The sequence below is a fragment of the Mesoplodon densirostris genome, chromosome 10 (genome assembly GCF_025265405.1).
Source record: "Mesoplodon densirostris isolate mMesDen1 chromosome 10, mMesDen1 primary haplotype, whole genome shotgun sequence".
NCBI lineage: Eukaryota > Metazoa > Chordata > Mammalia > Artiodactyla > Ziphiidae > Mesoplodon > Mesoplodon densirostris.
Window position 1 is genome coordinate 32,753,692 of NC_082670.1, and position 20,209 is coordinate 32,773,900.

Sequence of the window (20,209 nt, forward strand, 5' to 3'; positions counted from 1 at the left end):
ATTTTAATTTTTATTCTATATTGGAGTATAGTCCATTAACAATGTTGTGTTAGCTTCAGGTGTATGGCAGCTTGCATTTTTAGCATTGGAAAAACAGAGTACACAGCCTGTATCACTGGGTCAACAGACAAAATTTGGTGGGAGTAAAAAAAAATTTTTGAGGTAAATAACAGATTAGCTATCAATCTAGATACTGATAAGATCACATGGATAGGGAATAGCTGTCATTACCATTTTACTGTTTACTTTGAACACTGCTTTCGTTTTCTTTTTCAAACCTCTTGATAAATGAAAAGGCAGATGGGGAAAATCCTTGGGTTGTTGCAATACTAAGCGGAAAGTAAATGAAAACAGAACTAGACTAAACAAGTTGGTTTAAAAACAAACCAACAAAGATGCATCATTCAACAATGTATTTCTTTAAACTTTTCACCTCTACTCCTGACATTTATTTCCACTATGACTTTAGTGTCCTCATCAATTCACCCAAAATAACTCCTCACTAACCAACAGCCCCACAGTGCCCCACTAGAATTTTGTTCCTAACATTCAGATTGTTGACTTGGGCTCAAAGGTCACTCCCTTCCTATCAGCTTTTTAAATTGGAGGCCCTAGAGGTGGGGCCTCAGCTGTTTTGGCCCATTCAGAATCATTCTGGACAATCTGTTCTAGGGGGTGTTCCCTTGTCCTTGAGGAAAGATACCAACGAGTTTTATTAATTATTTTACAACTCTGCTACTTATACAGCATATTCGTATTACAGTTTAAGTACAAGACTAGGTTTGAATGCTATAAGTTTGGGGCATAACTGCTCCCACTATGCTGTGACCAAACCTCACATTATTAGCTTCCATGTACTGAGAGCTGCTCTCTCAAAGTTATATAACGTTTGTTCTCCGTCCAACTACCCCCAACTCCTAGACAAATTATTGTTTTAATCTCCCAGTCTCCACTACCACTTTCTCACACTCTGTGAACGTGTCAAGACACTACTTTCCGCACATTCATCAACGCTGTAGACTGACCAAACCGGTGCGAAAACGCGCTGAAGGGGTAAAGAGGGTGAACAGTGTCGCTGGCATCCTTTGGTGCCTAGGGCGGTCCCAGAAACAAAATAAGGTAGCAGGTTTCAGAGGAGGCAAAGGAATCAGGAAGACAAAGTACCCAAAAAAACAGGAAGCGTCTTTCCCTCCCCTCTTCTAAGAGTTGACATAAAGGGCAAAGGCCCTGTGCTGGGGACTTACTGGGAGTGTGGGGGAAAGTAGAAATAATGGAAGAGCGAAAGGGAACGTGAGGATGGCTAGTGCACCCAGCAGCCCTGCGGGCTACTCGTGGATAAACAAGGAAGGAGAGGGGCAAGATCTGGGGCCTCCCCAGGCCGTTACCCACAAGGCGAGGCCGGCGGGGCCAGCGCGGTCGTCACCCCAAGTCAGGGCCCGGCCGCTCCGGGATTTCCATTAATCTGTTCCTCCCCCGGGGCGCGGCCTGCGACGGCCGGACGTCCCCGCCCGGGTCCCGGTACTCACCCCCGCGGTCTCCTCAGCCGAACATTCCAGCAAACTCCGGTCTGGGCCCTGCACCTCGGGCTCCAGCTCCGACGCCATCTTCCCTCCTTCGCCTCCCCAGCGCTGGCGCCGCTACCGCCGCCCCGAGGGCCGCGGCCTCGCCACAGCCCCGGCGGCCGAGACGGCCACCGCTGCCCGGGGCGGTCGGTCCCGAGCCACCCAGGCGGCCGCGGGTGGAAAAGAAGGAGAGTAGTGTGAGGTGAGCCAGGCAGAAGGGACGGCGCGTCCTGCGCTCCCTCCCGGGCTCTGCGCCCAGAGTCAAGTCACTGCCTCGTCCCTGCCCCGGGTAAGGACACAGAGAACCCAGGCCTGGCACTCTTGCCCGCTTCTACCGCGTCCCGCTCCGGGAAAGGGGCAACAACACCCAAAAGGCGAAGCAGAGCACTCTGGGAACTGTAGTCGTCCTCCGCACGGCCAGGGAAAAGGTGGAGCCCTTACAAGGAGGCCCCAGGATGGCATTGTGGGAGTTGTAGTCCATCTCCTCCTAAGAGCCTGGGCAAACGGCAGATAAGCGGGCGGGCGGGGCTTTTGTGCCCGGCAAGAATCGTAGACTAAGCAGCGAGAAGCGCCCACCAGGGAAGAGGCAGAAGCGCGAGATCATGTGTGGTACTGAGTTTTATTCCCTTAACACCCTTTGTTCATTTTTGTATCCCCAGAGCTTAGAACAGTGCCTGGCACGTGGCAGAACTCGAGTACTTTTCAAAGCCTGGCATATGTACGAACTCAAATACTTGTCGAATGAATGAATTACGTTGTTCTATCCCTTTTGTTCTATGGTTCTGTCATCCATCAACCCCTCATTCTTTTTTTTTTTTTTGCGGTACGCGGGCCTCTCACTGTTGTGGCCTCTCCCGTTGCGGAGCACAGGCTCCGGACGCGCCGGCTCAGCGGCCATGGCTCACGGGCCCAGCCGCTCCGCGGCATGTGGGATTTTCCCGGACCGGGGCACGAACCCGTGTCCCCTGCATCGGCAGGCGGACTCTCAACCACTGCGCCACCAGGGAACCCCCCCCCCCATTCTTTAGACTGGTAACCGAGGTGTACATTTCTCAGGTTTTTGAAGGTTTTAAAACATGTTAAAATGGTGTTAAAGGAAACGTTTCCAAGTGATTTAGATATGACCGTTTATTAAAATTTATAACAAATCTTGCTGCAGAGGAGGAGTCTACCAAGCCAATTCAAAGGTTTACTCTTGATAGGGACATTTTATAGAAATAAATAATCATTGTTAGCTTAGATACAAAAGAAAATTACGTTTGGGTAGAGGTAATTAGGCTCTTGACTAATCCACTCTTGGGTGAGTGGATTTCTTAGAACAAGTCTCCAATTCCTTTAGAGTTATCAGAAAATTGCTTAACATTTTATTAGGCATGCTGATGTATTCCCACAAAGAAATTGTGAATTACATTAGGCAAAAAAAATTCTGACCCAATCCAGGTTTGAGACATGTTTTTGTTGTTGTTATTGTTGTTAACAAAAGTGTAATATTAACCAAGTTTTTTTTTAAGGAAATAAAAATTACCCATCATCCCACAGTCCAAATAAGCCTTGTCATCACTTTTAAAAATAAAACTAATATATGTATAAGATTAGAACTTCAAGCTCAATGGAAATATTCAATATTTTTAAAGGAAAACAAAACTATGCCTCTTACCCCAAGTCCCTCTTCCCAAAGAAAAACCTTTTTAATACTTTCTTATGATTCTATCCAGAAAAAACAGGATGCATCTATCTGCATAGATATCTAGAATGAGAGATCTTGAAATGTTCTTCTATATGTTACTTTCTTCTTTGCCCAACTTCCTTGCACTGATGCATTCCCTAGTCAGAGTCAATCTGGAGGAAAACTGGGGTTGTTACAACCCAGAAGCAAAGATAATGCCTCTGTAATAGTCCTAATATAGAATTAAAGCCATTAAAATTGTAAAGAAATTATTATTTTTTAAAATTCTTTTTGGATTGATTTTTAATGTCCTTTTTTCGAAATTCTTGAGTTGGATGTTTGCTATTAACCATTCTCTTTTTTTTTCAGTATGTACATCTAAGGCAGTGGTTTTCAAACTTGAGCATGTATCAGAATTACCTAGAGGTCTTGATAAAATACAGGTTTCTGGACCCCACTCTCAGAATTTCTGATTCAATAGATTTTGGGTGGAGACTGGAAATTTCATTTCTGTCAAGTTCCTGGTCATTCTGTGGGCCTGGGGACCAACTTCAAGAATCACAGATTTATTAACGCAGTACATTTCCATTATATAATGCTTTAATTACATTACACAAATTTGGGTATATAGTGTTTTCGTTATCATTCTTTAGTATGTTTTAAATTTTTCATATGTGTATGGCATTGTGATCTTTTCTTTTCTTTTTCATATACATGACTCATTTATTTTGCAACTGGAAGTTTATACCTATTAATCTCCCTCACTTTTTTCTTTCCTCCTCCCACCTGCTCCCCTATGGCAACCACCTGTTTTTTCTCTGCACCTATAGCACTGTTTGTGTTTTGTTATATTTGTTCATTTGTTTTGCTTTTTAGATTCACATAAAAGTGAAATCATGCAGTATTTATTTTATTCTGTCTGACATATTTTTCATAGCATAAAAACCTCTAGGACCACCCATGTTGTCACAAATGGCAAGATTCCATTCTTTTTTTGCGGCTGAGTAATATTCCATTGTATATGTGTACCACATCTTCTTGATCCATTATCAATAGGTGCTTAGGTTGCTTCCATATCTTGGCTATTGTAAATAATGCTGCAATGGACATAGGAGGACATATATATTTTCTAATTAGTGTTTTCATTTTCTTCAGATAAATACAGAGGAGTGGAATTTCTGGATCATATGGTAGTTCTATTTTTATTTTTTTGAGGAATCTCCATACTGTTTTCCATAGTAACTGCACCAATTTACCTTCCCACCAACAGTGCATGAGGGTTCCCTTTTCTCCACTTCCTGTTATTTATTGTCTTTTTGATAATAGCCATTCTGACAGGTGAGAGGTGTTATCTCGTGTTTTTTTTTTTTAATTTTATTTTTGGCTGCACTGGGTCTTCATTGCTGCAAATGGGCTTTCTCTAGTTGCGGCAAGCAGGGGCTCCTCTTTGTAGTGGTGAGCAGGCTTCTCACTGTAGTGGCTTCTCTTGTTGCGGAGCATGGGCTCTAGGTGCACAGGCTTCAGTAGTTGTGGCATGCAGGCTTCAGTAGTTGTGGCTCACGGGTTCTAGAGGCTCAGTAGTTGTGGCGCACGAGCTTAGTTGCTCCGCGACATGTGGGATCTTCCCGGACCAGGGCTCAAACCCATGTCCCCTGAACTGGCAGGCGGATTGTCAACCACTGCGCCACCAGGGAAGCCCCACTCATTGTGGTTTTGATTTGCATTTCCCTGATGATTAGTGATGCTGAACATCTTTTCATGTGCCTGTTGACCATCTATTTGTCTTCTTTGGAAAAATGTCTGCTGAGATCCTCTGCCCATTTTTTAATCAGGTTGTTTGTTTTTCAGATGTTGAGCTGTATAAGTTCTTTGTATATTATATTTTAGACTTTAACCCCTTATCAGATATACTGTTTGCATATGTCTTCTCCCATTCAGTAAGTGGCCTTTTCACTTCGTTGATAGTTTCCTCTGCTGAGCAAAAGATTTTTAGTTTGAGGTAGTCCAATTTGTTTATTTTTGCTTTTGTTTCTCTTGCCTGAGGAGACATATCCAAAAAAATATTACTAAGATCAATGTCAAGGAGCTTACTGCCTATGCTTTCTTCTAGAAGTTTTATGGTTTCAGGTCTTACATTTAAGTCTTTAATCCATTCTGAGTTTATTTTTGTGCATGGTGTGAGAGGGTAGTCCAGTTTGGTTCTTTTGAATGTAGCTGTCCAGTTTTCCCAAAACCATTTACTGAAGAGGCTGTCTTTTCCCTTTGTATATTCTTGCCTTCCTTGTCATAGATTAATTGCCCATATAATGTGGGTTCATTTCTGGGCTATCTTTTCTGTTCCATTGATCTGTGTGTCTGTTTTTGTGCCAGTACCACAATGGTTTGATAGTTTAATTTGAAATCAGGGAGCATGATAACTCCAGCTTTGTTCTTCTTCCTCAAGATTGTTTTGTCTATGTGGAGTCTTTTGTGTTTACATACAAATTTTAGAACTATGTATTCTAGTTCTGTGAAAAATGTCATTGGTATTTTGATAGGGATTGTATTGAATCTGTTGATTGCCTTGGGTAGTATGGTCATTTTAACAAAATTAATTCTTTCAATCCATGAACACAGTGTATCTTTCCATCTGTGTCATCTTCAATTTCTCTTGTCAGTGTCTTATAGTTTCCCAAGGACAGGTATTTTACCTCCTTAGTTAGATTTATTCCTAGATATTTTATTCTTTTTGACAGGATTATAACTGGGATTGTTTTCTTAATTTCTCTTTCTGATAGTTCACTGCTAGTGTATAGATATGCAACAGATTTCTGTATATTAATTTTGTATCCTGCAACTTTACTGAATTCATTGATAAGTTCTAGTAGTTTTTTGTGGCATCTTTGGGATTTTCTACATATAGTATCATGTCATCTGCAAACAGTGACAGTTTTACTACTTCCTTTCCAGTTTGGATTCCTTTTGTTTCTTTTTCTTGTCTGATTGCTGAGGCTAGGACTTCCAATACTATGTTGAATAAAAGTGGTGATAGTTGACATCCTTGTCTTGTTCCTGATCTTAGAGGAAATTCCTTCAGTTTTTCACCATTGAGTATTATGTTAGTTATGGGCTTATCATATATGGCCTTTGTTACGTTGAGGCATGTTCCCTATATACCCATTTTCTGGATAATTTTAATCATAAATGGATGTTGAATTTTGACAAAGGTTCCTCTGCATCTATTGACATGATCATATGGTTTTTATTCTTCAACTTGTTAATGTGATGTATCACACTGATTTGCAGGTATTGAACCACCCTTGCATCCCTAGGATAAATCCCAATTGATCATGGTCCTTTTAATGTATTGTTGAATTTGGTTTGCTAAAATTTTGTTGAGTATTTTTTTTTAATTTGTTTATTTTTGACTGCATTGGGTCTTCGTTGCTGCTCTAGTTGTGGCGAGTAGGGGCTACTCCTCGCTGCAGGGCGTGGGCTTCTCATTGCAGTGACTTCCCTTGTTGTGGAGCATGGGCTCTAGGTGCACGGGCTCCAGAGTGCAGGCTTAGTAGCTGTGGCACACAGCCTTAGTTGCTCCGTGGCACATGGGATCTTCCTGGACCAGGGACTGAACCCATGTCCCCTGCATTGGCAGGCGGATTCTTAACCACTACGCCACCAGGGAAGTCCGTGTAATTTTCTTTTGTTGTGATATCTTTGTCTGGTTTTGGTATCAGGGTGATGCTGGCCTCATAGAATGAGTTTGGAAGACCTCCTTCCTCTGCAGTTTTTTGGAATAGTTTGAGAAGGATAGGTGCTAACTCTTCTCTAAATGTTTGGCATAATTCACCTGTAAAGCCATCTAGTCCTGGACCTTTGTTTGCTGGGAGATTTTTTTTTAATTTTTATTTTATATTGGAGTATAGTTGATTAACAATGTTGTGTTCGTTTCAGGTGTACAACAGAGTGATTCATTTATACATATATGTGTATCTATTCTTTTTCAAATTCTTTTTGTTGGGAGTTTTTTTTTATTACATTCAATTTCATTACTGTTCATATTTTCTATTTCTTCCTGGTTCAGTCTTGGGAGATTGTACATTTCTAGGAATTTGTCCATTTCCTCTAGGTTGTCCATCTTATTGGCATATAGTTTTTCATGGTAGCCTCTCATGATCCTTTATATTTCTGTGGTGTTCATTTAATTTCTCCTTTTTCATTTCAGATTTTATTGATTTGGTCCCTCTTGCTTTTTCTTTTGATGAGTCTGGCTAAAGATTTATCAATTTTGGTTATCTTTTCAAAGAACCAGCATTTAGTTTCATTGATCTTTTCTATTGGGCTTTTTTAGTCTCTATTTCATTTATTTCTGCTCTGATCTTTATGATTTCCTTCCTTCTACTAACTTTGGGTTTTGTTTGTTCTTCTTTCTATAGTTCCTTTAGGTGTAAGGTTAGGTTGCTTATTTGAGATTTGTCTTGTTTCCTGAGGTAAGCTTGTATCGCTATACACTTCCTTCTTAGAACTGCTTTTGCTGTGTCACATAGGTTTTTGATTGTCATGTTTTCATTTTTATTTGTCTCTAGGTTTTTTTTTTTTTTTTTTTTTTTTTGCGGTACGTGGGCCTCTCACTGTTGTGGCCTCTCCCGTTGCGGAGTACAGGCTCCGGACGTGCAGGCTCAGCGGCCATGGCTCACGGGCCCAGCCGCTCTGCGGCACGTGGGATCTTCCCAGACCGGGGCACGAACCCATGTTCCCTGCATCGGCAGGTGGACTCTCAACCACTGCACCACCAGGGAAGCCCTCTAGGTATTTTTTAATTTCCTCTTTGATTTCTTCAGTGATCCATTAGTTGTTCAGTAACATAATTTTTAGCCTCCACGTGTTTGTGTTTTTTGCAGTATTTTTCTGGCAGTTGATTTCTAGTCTCATAACGTTGTGGTGAGAAAAAATGCTTGATATGATTTCAGTTTTCTTAAATCTACAGAGGTTCGTTTTGTGGACTACCATGTGATCTATCCTGGAGAATATTGCATGTGCTCTTGAAAAGAATGTGTATTCTGCTGCTTTCAGAGGGAGTGTTCTATATATATATCAGTGAAGTCTGTTTGGTTTAATGTGTCATTTAAGGTCAGTGTTTCCTTATGGATTTTCTTTTTGGATGATCTGTCCATTGATGTAAGTGTGGTGTTAAAGTCCCCTAGTATTATTGTGTTATTATCAATTTCCTTTATGTCTATTAATATTTGCTTTATGTATTTATGTGCTCCTATGTTGGGTGCATATATATTTATAATTATTATATCTTTTTCTTGGATTGATCCCTTGATCATTATGTATGTATAATAATGTCCTTCTTTGTCTCTTGTAACAATCTTTGTTTTAAAGTCTATTTTGTCTGATGTAAGCATTGCTACCCCAGCTTACTTTTGATTTCCATTTGCATGGAATAACTTTTTCTATTTTCACACTTTCAATCTGTGCATCTTTAGATCTGAAGTAGTGTCTTGTCAGCAGCATATAGATGGGTCTTGTTTTCTTATGCATTCAGCCACTTTGTGTCTTTTGGTTGGAACATAGTCCATTTACATTTAAAGTAATTACTTATAGGTATGTACTTGTTTTGGGGTTGTTTTGTAGTTCTTTTTTGTTGTTGTTCCTTTCCTCTTCTTTTTTTTTTTCTTTCCTCTTCTTTTGCTCTCTTCCCTTGTGATTTGATGACTATCTTTAGTGTTATGTTTGGTTGGCAGTTACCATGAGGTTTATATATAGAAATCTATATATATGTGATTATTTTAAGTTGTTGATCTCTAAAGTTCAAATGCATTTTAAGAACCCTGCATTTTTACTGTCCCCCACCCACATTTAGTGTTTTTGACATCATATTTTACATCTTTTTGTTTTGTGTATCCCTTAACTACTTAGTATGGATATGGCTGATTTTACTAGTTTTGTCCTTTAACGTTCCTACTAGCTTTATACATAGTTGATTTAATATCTTTACTGTATATTTGCCTTTACTAATGAGATTTTTCCTTTTTTAATTTTCATATTTCTATTCGTAGCCTTTTCTTTTTCACTTTAAGAAGTTCCTTTAACATTTCTCGGAAAACCGGTTTGGTGGTGCTGAGCTCTTAGCTTTTGCTTGTCTATAAAACTTTTGATCTCTCCATCAAATCTGAATGAAAGTCTAATTGGGTAGAATGTTATCGGTTTTAGGTTTTCCTCTTTAATCATTTAAAGTATATCATGTCACTCCCTTTTGGCCTGCAGAGTTTCTGCTGAAACATCAGCTGATAATAGCCTTTGAGACTCTCTGTGAATCCTGGACCTGGATATCTGTTTCCATTCCCAGGTTAGGGAAGTTTTCAGCTATTATGTCTTCAAATATGTTCTCTGCCCCTTACTCTCTTTCTTTTCATTCTGGGACCGCTATAATGCAAATGTTAGTATGCTTGATGTTGTCCCAGAGGTCTCTTAAACTGTCCTCATTTCTTTTTATTCTTTTTATTGTTGTTGTTCATCTTCAGTGATTTCCACTACTCTGCCATCCAGCTCACTAATCTGTTCCTCTGTATCATCTACTCTACTGTTGATTCCTTCTAGTGTATTTTTCATTTCAGTTACGATATTCTTCATCTCTGGTTCTTCTTTATATTTTCCAATTCTTTGTTAAAAACTTCCAACTTCTCACTCTCTTCATCCAGTTTTGTCCTGAGTTCTCTGAACATCTTTATGATTACATTGAATTCTTTATTGAGTAGATTGCCTATTTCCACTTTACTTAGTTCTTCTTCTGGGGTTTTATCTTGTACTTTGTTTGAGATATATTCCTCTGTTGTCTCATTTTTGCCTAATTTGCTGTTTTTATTTCTGTGTATTTGGTAAGTGCTTATGTTTCCTGACCTTGAAGAGGTGGCCTTTTTTAGGAGGCATCCTATGTATCCCAGCAGTGCACTCCCCTTTGGTCACTAGAGCTATATGCCTCAGGAGTACCCCCTATGTGGGCTGCATGGGTCCTTCTGGTGTGGCAGGCTGATTACTGTGTGTGGTCTGATAGGTGTGGCTGTCCCCCTGTCTGGTTGTTTGCCAGGCCCTGCATTGTGTGGAGGCTGCCAGCTGCTGGTGGGTGGGGCTGGGTCATGAGGCAGCTGACTGTGGAACCCCATGGGGTCCCAGGGCTAGTGCTGGCACACTGATGGGTGGAGCTGGGTTCCAGGGTGGGTGGTTGCAGGGAAGAGGGTTCTGGGTCTAGTATCAGCCTGCTAGTTGGTGGGGCTGTGTTCCCCATCCCCCAGCTAGTTGCTCACCCTGAGGTGTCCCAGCACTGGTGCCAACAGGCTGGTGGGAGGGGCCAGGTCCCAGCTCTAATAAGCTAGAGGGAGGATTCCAAAATGGCCCTTGCCAGCACCAGTGTCCTCGTAGAATGAGCTCCCAGAATGGCTACCACCAGCGTCTGTGTCTCCAGGGTGAGCTCCAGTTGCCTCCTGCCTCTCCCAGGAGACTCTCCAAGATCAGCAGGTGGGTCTGACCCAGGCTTCTTTCAAATTATTGCTTCTTCCCTGGGTCCCAGAGCATGTGAGGTTTTGTGCACACCCTTTAGGATTGGAGTCTTTATTTCCCACAGACCTCTGGTTCTCCCAAAAGTAAGTGCTGCTAGCCTTCAAAGCCAAACATTCTAGGAGCTCGTCTTGCTGATGCAGGACCCCTGAGCTGGGGAGCGATGTGGGGCTTCGACCTCTTGCTCCTTGAGGGGAACCTCTGCAAGTGTAGTTATCTTCCTATTTGTAGGTCACCCACCCAGGGGTATGGGTGTTGACTATATCACGTCTCCACCCCTCCTACCTGTCCTGTTGTGGTTCCTTCTTTATATTTTTAGTTGAAGAAGATCTTTTCTGTTAGTCTTCCAGACTTTTTCATCAATATTTGCTTAATTTTTTTTTTTTTTTTTGGTAGTACACGGGCCTCTCACTGTTGTGGCCTCTCCCGTTGCAGAGCACAGGCTCCAGATGCGCAGGCTCAGCGGCCATGGCTCACGGGCCCAGCTGCTCCGCGGCATGTGGGATCCTTCCAGACCGGGGCACGAACCCATGTTCCCTGCATCGGCAGGCGGACTCTCAACCACTGCGCCACCAGGGAAGCCCAATATTTGCTTAATTTTATCATAGTTCTGGAGTTTGTAATTTTGGTGTGCCTGTGGGAGGAGGTGAGCTTAGGGTTTTCCTTATTTGCAATCTTGGCCACTTCTGGCATTGTTATCTTTTGTTACTCATTTCTCATTGTATTGTACTGTGGGCAGAGAACACGGTCTATATGATATAGATCTTTGGTATTTGATGACATTAACTTTGTGGACTATGGTATATGGTCAAGTAACTCTCCAAAGCCATTATTTCTTCAAATATTACCTTCCTTGCATTCTGTCTATTTCCTCTTTGTGGAATTCTTTTTTTTTTTTTTTAATTAATTTTATTTTATTTTTTGCTCTGTTGGGTCTTCATTGCTGTGCGCGCATTTCTCTACTTGCAGTGAGCGGGGGCTACTCTTCGCTGCAGTGCACGGGCTTCTCATTGCAGTGGCTTCTCTTGTTGCGGAGCACAGGCTCTAGGCATGCAGGCTTCAGTAGTTGTGGCATGTGGGCTGAGTAGTTGTGGCTCGCGGGCTCTAGAGCTCAGGCTCAGTAGTTGTGGTGCACAGGCTTAGTTGCTCTGCGACATGTGGGGTCTTCCCAGGCCAGGGCTTGAACCTGTGTCCCTTGCATTGGCAGGCAGATTCTTAACCACTGAGCCACCAGGGAAGCCCTCTTTGTGGAATTCTGTTTGACTTCCTTTTATATTTTCCATGACTTTCTATCTCTTTTTCATTTTCCCATACTTTTATTATTTTTTATTTTTTTGTTTTTTTAAATTTTATTTATTTATTATTATTATTATTTTGCGGTACGCGGGCCTCTCACTGTTGTGCCCTCTCCCGTTGCGGAGCACAGGCTCCGGACGCGCAGGCTCAGCGGCCATGGCTCACGGGCCCAGCCGCTCCGTGGCATGTGGGATCTTCCCAGACCGGGGCACGAACCCGCGTCCCCTGCATCGGCAGGCGGACTCTCAACCACTGAGCCACCAGGGAAGCCCCATTTTCCCATACTTTTAACTGTTTTGCATTCTAGTTATATCTTCTAGCATACAAATTCTCTCTTCAACTGTGTCTAATCTGATATTAACTATCTACTGAGTTTTTATTTTCAGTGACTTCATTTCTCATTCCTAGAAATTATATTTAGACATCACTTCCGGGTAAGATGGCGGAAGAGTAAGACGCGGAGATCACCTTCCTCCCTACAGATACACCAGAAATACAGCTACACGTGGAACAACTCCTACAGAACACCTACTGAACGCTGGCAGAAGACCCCAGACCTCCCAAAAGGCAAGACACTCCCCACATACCTGGGTAGGGCAAAGCAGAGAGATTCCCGCACAGAGGAGCGGTGCCGAGCGGCACTCACCAGCCCGAGAGGCTTGTCTGCTCCCCCGCCGGGGCGGGCGGCGCTGGAGCTGAGGCTCGGGCTTCGGTCAGAGCGCAGGGAGAGGACTGGGGCTGGCGGCGAGAACTCAGCCTGAAGGGGGCTAATGTGCCACAGCTAGCCGGGAGGGAGTCCGGGAAAACTCTGGAGCTGCCGAAGAGGCAGGAGACTTTTTCTTCCCTCTTGGTTTCCTGGTGCGCGAGGAGAGGGGATTAAGAGCGCCGCGTAAAGGAGCTCCAGAGACGGGCGCGAGTCGCGGCTGAAAGCGCGGAGCCCAGAGACGGGCGTGGGACGCTGGGGCTGCTGCTGCCGCCGCCAAGAAGCCTGTGTGCGAGCGCAGGTCACTGTCCACACCGCCCTTCCGGGAGCCTGTGCAGCCTGCCACTGCCGGGGTCCCGGGATCCAGGGGCGGCTTCCCTGGGAGAACGCACGGCGCGCCTCAGGCTGGTGCAACGTCACGCCGACCTCTGCCGCTGCAGGCTCGCCCCGCACTCCGTGCCCCTCCCTCCCGCCCGGCCTGAGTGAGCCAGAGTCCCCGAAGAGGCTGCTCCTTTAACCCTGTCCTGTCTGAGCGAAGAACAGACGCCCTCCGGCGACCTACACGCAGAGGCGGGGCCAAATCCAAAGCTGAGACCCAGGAGCTGTGAGAACAAAGAAGAGAAAGGGAAACCTCTCCCAGCAGCCTCAGAAGCAGCGGATTAAAGCTCCACAATCAACTTGATGTACCCTGCATCTGTGGAATACATGAATAGACAACAAATCATCCCAAATTGAGGAGCCAGGAGTCAGTGCTGTGCCTCTGAGGTGGGAGAGCGAACTTCAGGACACTGGTCCACAAGAGACCTCCCAGCTCCACATAATATCAAACGGCGAAAATCTTCCAGAGATCTCCATCTCAACACCAGCACCCAGCTTCACTCAACGACCAGCAAGCTACAGTGCTGGACACCCTATGCCAAACAACTAGCAAGACAGGAACACAACGCCACCCATTAGCAGAGAGGCTGCCTCAAATCATAAAAAGTCCGCAAACACCCCAAAACACACCACCAGACGTGGACCTGCCCACCAGAAAGACAAGATCCAGCCTCATCCACCAGAACACAGGCATTAGTCCCCTCCACCAAGAAGCCTACACAACCCACTAAACCAACCTTAGCCACTGGGGACAGACACCAAAAACAACGGGAACTACAAACCTGCAGCCTGCAAAAAGGAGACCCCAAACACAGTAACATAAGCAAAATGAGAAGACAGAAAAACACACAGCAGGAGAAGGAGCAAGATAAAAACCCACCAGACCTAACAAACGAAGAGGTAATAGGCAGTCTATCTGAAAAAGAATTCAGAATAATGATGGTAAAGATGATCCAAAATCTTGGAAATAGAATAGACAAAATGCAAGAAACAATTAACAAGGACCTAGAAGAACTAAAGACGAATCAAGCATCGATTAAAAACACAATAAATGAAATAAAAAATACTCTAGATGGGATCAATAGCAGAATAACTGAGGCAGAAGAACGGATAAGTGAGGTGGAAGATAAAATAGTGGAAATAACAGCTGCACAGCAAAATAAAGAAAAAAGAATGAAAAGAACAGAGGACAGTCTCAGAGACCTCTGGGACAACATTAAACGCACCAACATTCGAATTATAGGGGTTCCAGAAGAAGAAGAGAAAAAGAAAGGGACTGAGAAAATATTTGAAGAGATTATAGTTGAAAACTTCCCTAATATGGGAAAGGAAATAGTTAATCAAGTCCAGGAGGCACAGAGAGTCCCATACAGAATAAATCCAAGGAGAAATACACCAAGACACATATTAATCAAACTGTCAAAAATTAAACACAAAGAAATCATATTAAAAGCAGCAAGGCAAAAACAACAAATAACACACAAGGGAATCCCCATCAGGATAACAGCTGATCTCTCAGCAGAAACTCTACAAGCCAGAAGGGAGTGGCAGGACATACTTAAAGTGATGAAGGAGAAAAACCTGCAACCAAGATTACTCTACCCAGCAAGGATCTCATTCAGATTTGATGGAGAAATTAAAACCTTTACAGACAAGCAAAAGCTGAGAGAGTTCAGCACCACCAAACCAGCTTTACAACAAATGCTAAAGGAACTTCTCTAGGCAAGAAACACAACAGAAGGAAAAGAACTATAATAACGAACCCAAAACAATTAAGAAAATGGGAATAGGAACATACATATCAATAATTACCTTAAATGTAAATGGACTAAATGCTCCCACCAAAAGACACAGACTGGCTGAATGGATACAAAAACAAGACCCATATATATGCTGTCTACAAGAGACCCACTTCAGACCTAGAGACACATACAGACTGAAAGTAAGGGGATGGAAAAAGATATTCCATGCAAATGGAAACCAAAAGAAAGCTGGAGTAGCAATTCTCATATCAGACAAAATAGACTTTAAAATAAAGACTACTAGAAGAGACAAAGAAGGACACTACATAATGATCAAGGGATCAATCCAAGAAGAAGATATAACAATTGTAAATATTTATGCACCAAACATAGGAGCACCTCAATACATAAGGGAAATATTAACAGCCATAAAAGGAGAAATCGACAGTAACACAATCATAGTAGGGGACTTTAACACCCCACTTTCACCAATGGACAGGTCATCCAAAATGAAAATAAATAAGGAAACACAAGCTTTAAACGATACATTAAACAAGATGGACTTAATTGATATTTATAGGACATTCCATCCAAAAACAACAGAATACACATTTTTCTCAAGTGCTCATGGAACATTCTCCAGGATAGATCATATCTTGGGTCACAAATCAAGCCTTGGTAAATTTAAGAAAATTGAAATTGTATCAAGTATCTTTTCCGACCACAATGCTATGAGACTAGATATCAATTACAGGAAAAGAGCTGTAAAACATACAAACACATGGAGGCTAAACAATACACTACTTAATAACGAAGTGATCACTGAAGAAATCAAAGAGGAAATTAAAAAATACCTAGAAACAAATGACAATGGAGACACGACGACCCAAAACCTATGGGATGCAGCAAAAGCAGTTCTAAGAGGGAAGTTTATGGCAATACAATCCCACCTTAAGAAACAGGAAATATCTCGAATAAACAACCTAACCTTGCACCTAAAGCAATTAGAGAAAGAAGAAAAAAAACATCCCAAAGTTAACAGAAGGAAAGAAATCATAAAAATCAGATCAGAAATAAATGAAAAAGAAATGAAGGAAACGATAGCAAAGATCAATAAAACTAAAAGCTGGTTCTTTGAGAAGATAAACAAAATTGATAAACCATTAGCCAGACTCATCAAGAAAAAAAGGGAGAAGACTCAAATCAATAGAATTAGAAATGAAAAAGGAGAAGTAACAACTGACACTGCAGAAATACAAAAGATCATGAGAGATTACTATAAGCAACTCTATGCCAATAAAATGGACAACCTGGAAGAAATGGACAAATTCTTAGAAATGCACAACCTGCCAAGACTGAATCAGGAAGAAATAGAAAATATGAACAGACCAATCACAAGCACTGAAATTGAAACTGTGATTAAAAATCTTCCAACAAACAAAAGCCCAGGACCAGATGGCTTCACAGGTGAATTCTATCAAGCATTTAGAGAAGAGCTAACACCTATCCTTCTCAAACTCTTCCAAAATATAGCAGAGGGGGGAACACTCCCAAACTCATTCTACGAGACCACCATCACCTTGATACCAAAACCAGACAAGGATGTCACAAAGAAAGAAAACTACAGGCCAATATCACTGATGAACATAGATGCAAAAATCCTCAACAAAATACTAGCAAGCAGAATCCAACAGCACATTAAAAGGATCATACACCATGATCAAGTGGGGTTTATTCCAGGAATGCAAGGATTCTTCAATATACGCAAATCAATCAATGTGATACACCATATTAACAAACTGAAGGAGAAAAACCATATGATCATCTCAATAGATGCAGAGAAAGCTTTTGACAAAATTCAACACCCATTTATGATAAAAACCCTGCAGAAAGTAGGCATAGAGGGAACTTTCCTCAACATAATAAAGGCCATATATGACAAACCCACAGCCAGCATCGTCCTCAATGGTGAAAAACTGAAACCATTTCCACTAAGATCAGGAACAAGACAAGGTTGCCCACTCTCACCACTCTTATTCAACATAGTTTTGGAAGTTTTAGCCACAGCAATCAGAGAAGAAAAGGAAATAAAAGGAATCCAAATGGGAAAAGAAGAAGTAAAGCTGTCACTGTTTGCAGATGACATGATACTATACATAGAGAATCCTAAAGATGCTACCAGAAAACTACTAGAGCTAATCAATGAATTTGGTAAAGTTGCAGGATACAAAATTAATGCACAGAAATCTCTGGCATTCCTATATACTAATGATGAAAAATCTGAAAGTGAAATCAAGGAAACACTCCCATTTACCATTGCAACAAAAAGAATAAAATATCTAGGAATAAACCTACCTAAGGAGACAAAAGACCTGTATGCAGAAAATTATAAGACACTGATGAAAGAAATTAAAGATGATACAAATAGATGGAGAGATGTACCATGTTCTTGGATTGGAAGAATCAACATTGTGAAAATGACTCTACTACCCAAAGCAATCTACAGATTCAATGCAATACCTATCAAACTACCAATGGCATTTTTCACAGAACTAGAACAAAAAATTTCACAATTTGTATGGAAACACAAAAGACCCCGAATAGCCAAAGCAATCTTGAGAACCAAAAACGGAGCTGGAGGAATCAGGCTCCCTGACTTCAGACTATACTACAAAGCTACAGTAATCAAGACAGTATGGTACTGGCACAAAAACAGAAAGATAGATCAATGGAACAGGATAGAAAGCCCAGAGATAAACCCACGGACATATGGTCACCTTATCTTTGATAAAGGAGGCAGGAATGTACAGTGGAGAAAGGACAGTCTCTTCAATAAGTGGTGCTGGGAAAACTGGACAAGGACATGTAAAAGTATGAGATTAGATCACTCCCTAACACCATACACAAAAATTAGCTCAAAATGGATTAAAGACCTAAATGTAAGGCCAGACACTATCAAACTCCTAGAGGAAAACATAGGCAGAACACTATATGACATAAATCACAGCAAGATCCTTTTTGACCCACCTCCTAGAGAAATGGAAATAAAGACAAAAATAAACACATGGGACCTAATGAAACTTCAAAGCTTTTGCACAGCAAAGGAAACCATAAACAAGACCAAAAGACAACCCTCAGAATGGGAGAAAATATTTGCAAATGAAGCAACTGACAAAGGATTAATCTCCAAAATTTATAAGCAGCTCATGCTGCTCAATAGCAAAACAACAAACAACCCAATCCAAAAATGGGCAGAAGACCTAAATAGACATTTCTCCACAGAAGATATACAGACAGCCAACAAACACATGAAAGGATGCTCAACATCTTTACTCATTAGAGAAATGCAAATCAAAACTACAATGAGATATCATCTCACACCAGTCAGAATGGCCATCATCAAAAAATCTAGAAATAATAAATGCTGGAGAGGGTGTGGAAAAAAGGGAACACTCTTGCACTGCTGGTGGGAATGTGAATTGGTACAGCCACTATGGAGAATGGTATGGAGGTTCCTTAAAAAACTACAAATAGAACTACCATATGACCCAGCAATCCCACTACTGGGCATATACCCTGAGAAAACCATAATTCAAAAAGAGACATGTACCAAAATGTTCATAGCAGCCCTATTTACAATAGCCCGGAGATGGAAACAACCTCAGTGTCCATCATCGGATGAATGGATAAAGAAGATGTGGCACATATATACAATGGAATATTACTCAGCCATAAAAAGAAATGAAATTGAGCTATTTGTAATGAGGTGGATGGACCTAGAGTCTGTCATACAGAGTGAAGTAAGTCAGAAAGAGAAAGACAAATACTGTATGCTGACACATATATATGGAATTTAAGAAAAAAATGTCATCAAGAACATAGGGGTAAGACAGGAATAAAGACACAGACCTACTAGAGCATGGACTTGAGGATATGGGGAGGGGGAAGGGTAAGCTGTGACAAAGTGAAAGAGCGGCATGGACATATATACACTACCAAACGTAAGGTAGATAGCTAGTGGGAAGCAGCCGCATAGCACAGGGAGATCAGCTCGGTTCTTTGTGACCGCCTGGAGGGGTGGGATAGGGAGGGTGGGAGGGAGACGCAAAAGGGAGGGGATATGGGAACATATGTATATGTATAACTGATTAAATTTGTAAAATAAAATTAAAAAAAAAAAAAAGTATACATCATGTAGAAATTATATTTAATTCATTTTCAAAGATTCCTGTTCTTTCATAATGTCTTATTATTTGTTTATGGCTCTGAATCTTTCTTTTATATCTTTAATACTTAAGAAAATGCTTATTCAGTAGTGTTAAGTAGATTATTGTATTTATAAAGACCTTGGGAATTGAATCTTACTTTCTGTGTCTGTGTGGATCCTCATTTAAATGATTGTTCCTTTGTGCTTTGTGATTATCAAATTTGAGATCATTTTCACTTAACATTAGCTGTGGGAATCTTAAGAGGCCTGTGTTAAGAGCATGTATCTTCAAAATAATTTTCCCTTTGCTTCTACAAGGCCAGGTATTGTAGGAATATCATATACTCAGGACCAGGCACACTAGGAGTATCATATACCCAGGACCAATTTTTACATCAGTTTCTTGGCTTGGTGATTCCCTAATAGTATTAATTCAATTGTGTGGCATTGTTCCTGTTTATAAATTCCTAAGGCAGAGTTATTTTTCCTACTCAGAGTCCAGTTTAAAAGCTTCTTTGTCATTTTCCTCTGCCAGTCAATGAGTTTTTTCCTAGTCTATCCTTTCACTGATATTCCATTCCTTTGAAAGCTCTGGCTTTATGTAGGGATCTCAGTTTCAATTCATGCTTCTTGGGTCCAAAGTCTTATCTTCTGTTCGTATGTGGGCATTAAACCCTAATCTCGAGCTTTCAGTTAGACATGGCACATTGAATACCTCATGACAGTAAAAGATGAAAAAAAAGAAAGGTAGACTAGGTATGGAGATGACAGCACCAAACTTTTGGAAGATAGAAAGCCCATGGATGAGAAGTAACTGACTTAGCAATCAGTGAATGCTGAAACCTAAGACAGCAGTAGAGCAACACAGACTCAAGCTAATTCATATCCAGAACTCTGAAAAACTTAGAAAAATGAAGCACCATGTTACTCTGAAAGTGGGTGAGGATGATGCTAAGAAGAGGAATATTGTTTGAAAGTCTGTATAATAAGAAGTTAGGGACTTCCCTGGTGGCTCAGTGGTTAAGAATCCGCCTGTCAATGCAGAGGACACGGGTTTGATCCATGGTCTGGGACGATCCCACATGCTGCAGAGCAACTAAGCCCGTGCGTTACAAC

At 41.6% G+C, this 20,209-nt stretch overlaps 1 protein-coding gene and 1 long non-coding RNA gene across 6 annotated transcripts in view; one reads left to right on the top strand and one right to left on the bottom strand.

The window, feature by feature from the left end:
• The window catches only part of UBR2 (ubiquitin protein ligase E3 component n-recognin 2), a 117,492-nt gene extending 115,552 nt beyond the window's left edge, over nucleotides 1–1,940 (bottom strand). For all 5 annotated transcript variants that reach the window (XM_060109253.1, XM_060109254.1, XM_060109250.1 and 2 more), the window contains exon 1: nucleotides 1,527–1,940. In XM_060109253.1, coding sequence (XP_059965236.1) covers nucleotides 1,527–1,604 — 78 coding nt within the window. In that variant the 5' untranslated portion in view covers nucleotides 1,605–1,940. The remainder of the gene's footprint in view (nucleotides 1–1,526) is intronic.
• Nucleotides 1,941–2,073: 133 nt separating this feature from the next.
• The window catches only part of LOC132496762 (uncharacterized), a 48,183-nt gene continuing 30,047 nt past the window's right edge, over nucleotides 2,074–20,209 (top strand). The window contains exon 1 of the long non-coding RNA XR_009533531.1: nucleotides 2,074–2,171. This is a non-coding gene — a long non-coding RNA (uncharacterized LOC132496762). The remainder of the gene's footprint in view (nucleotides 2,172–20,209) is intronic.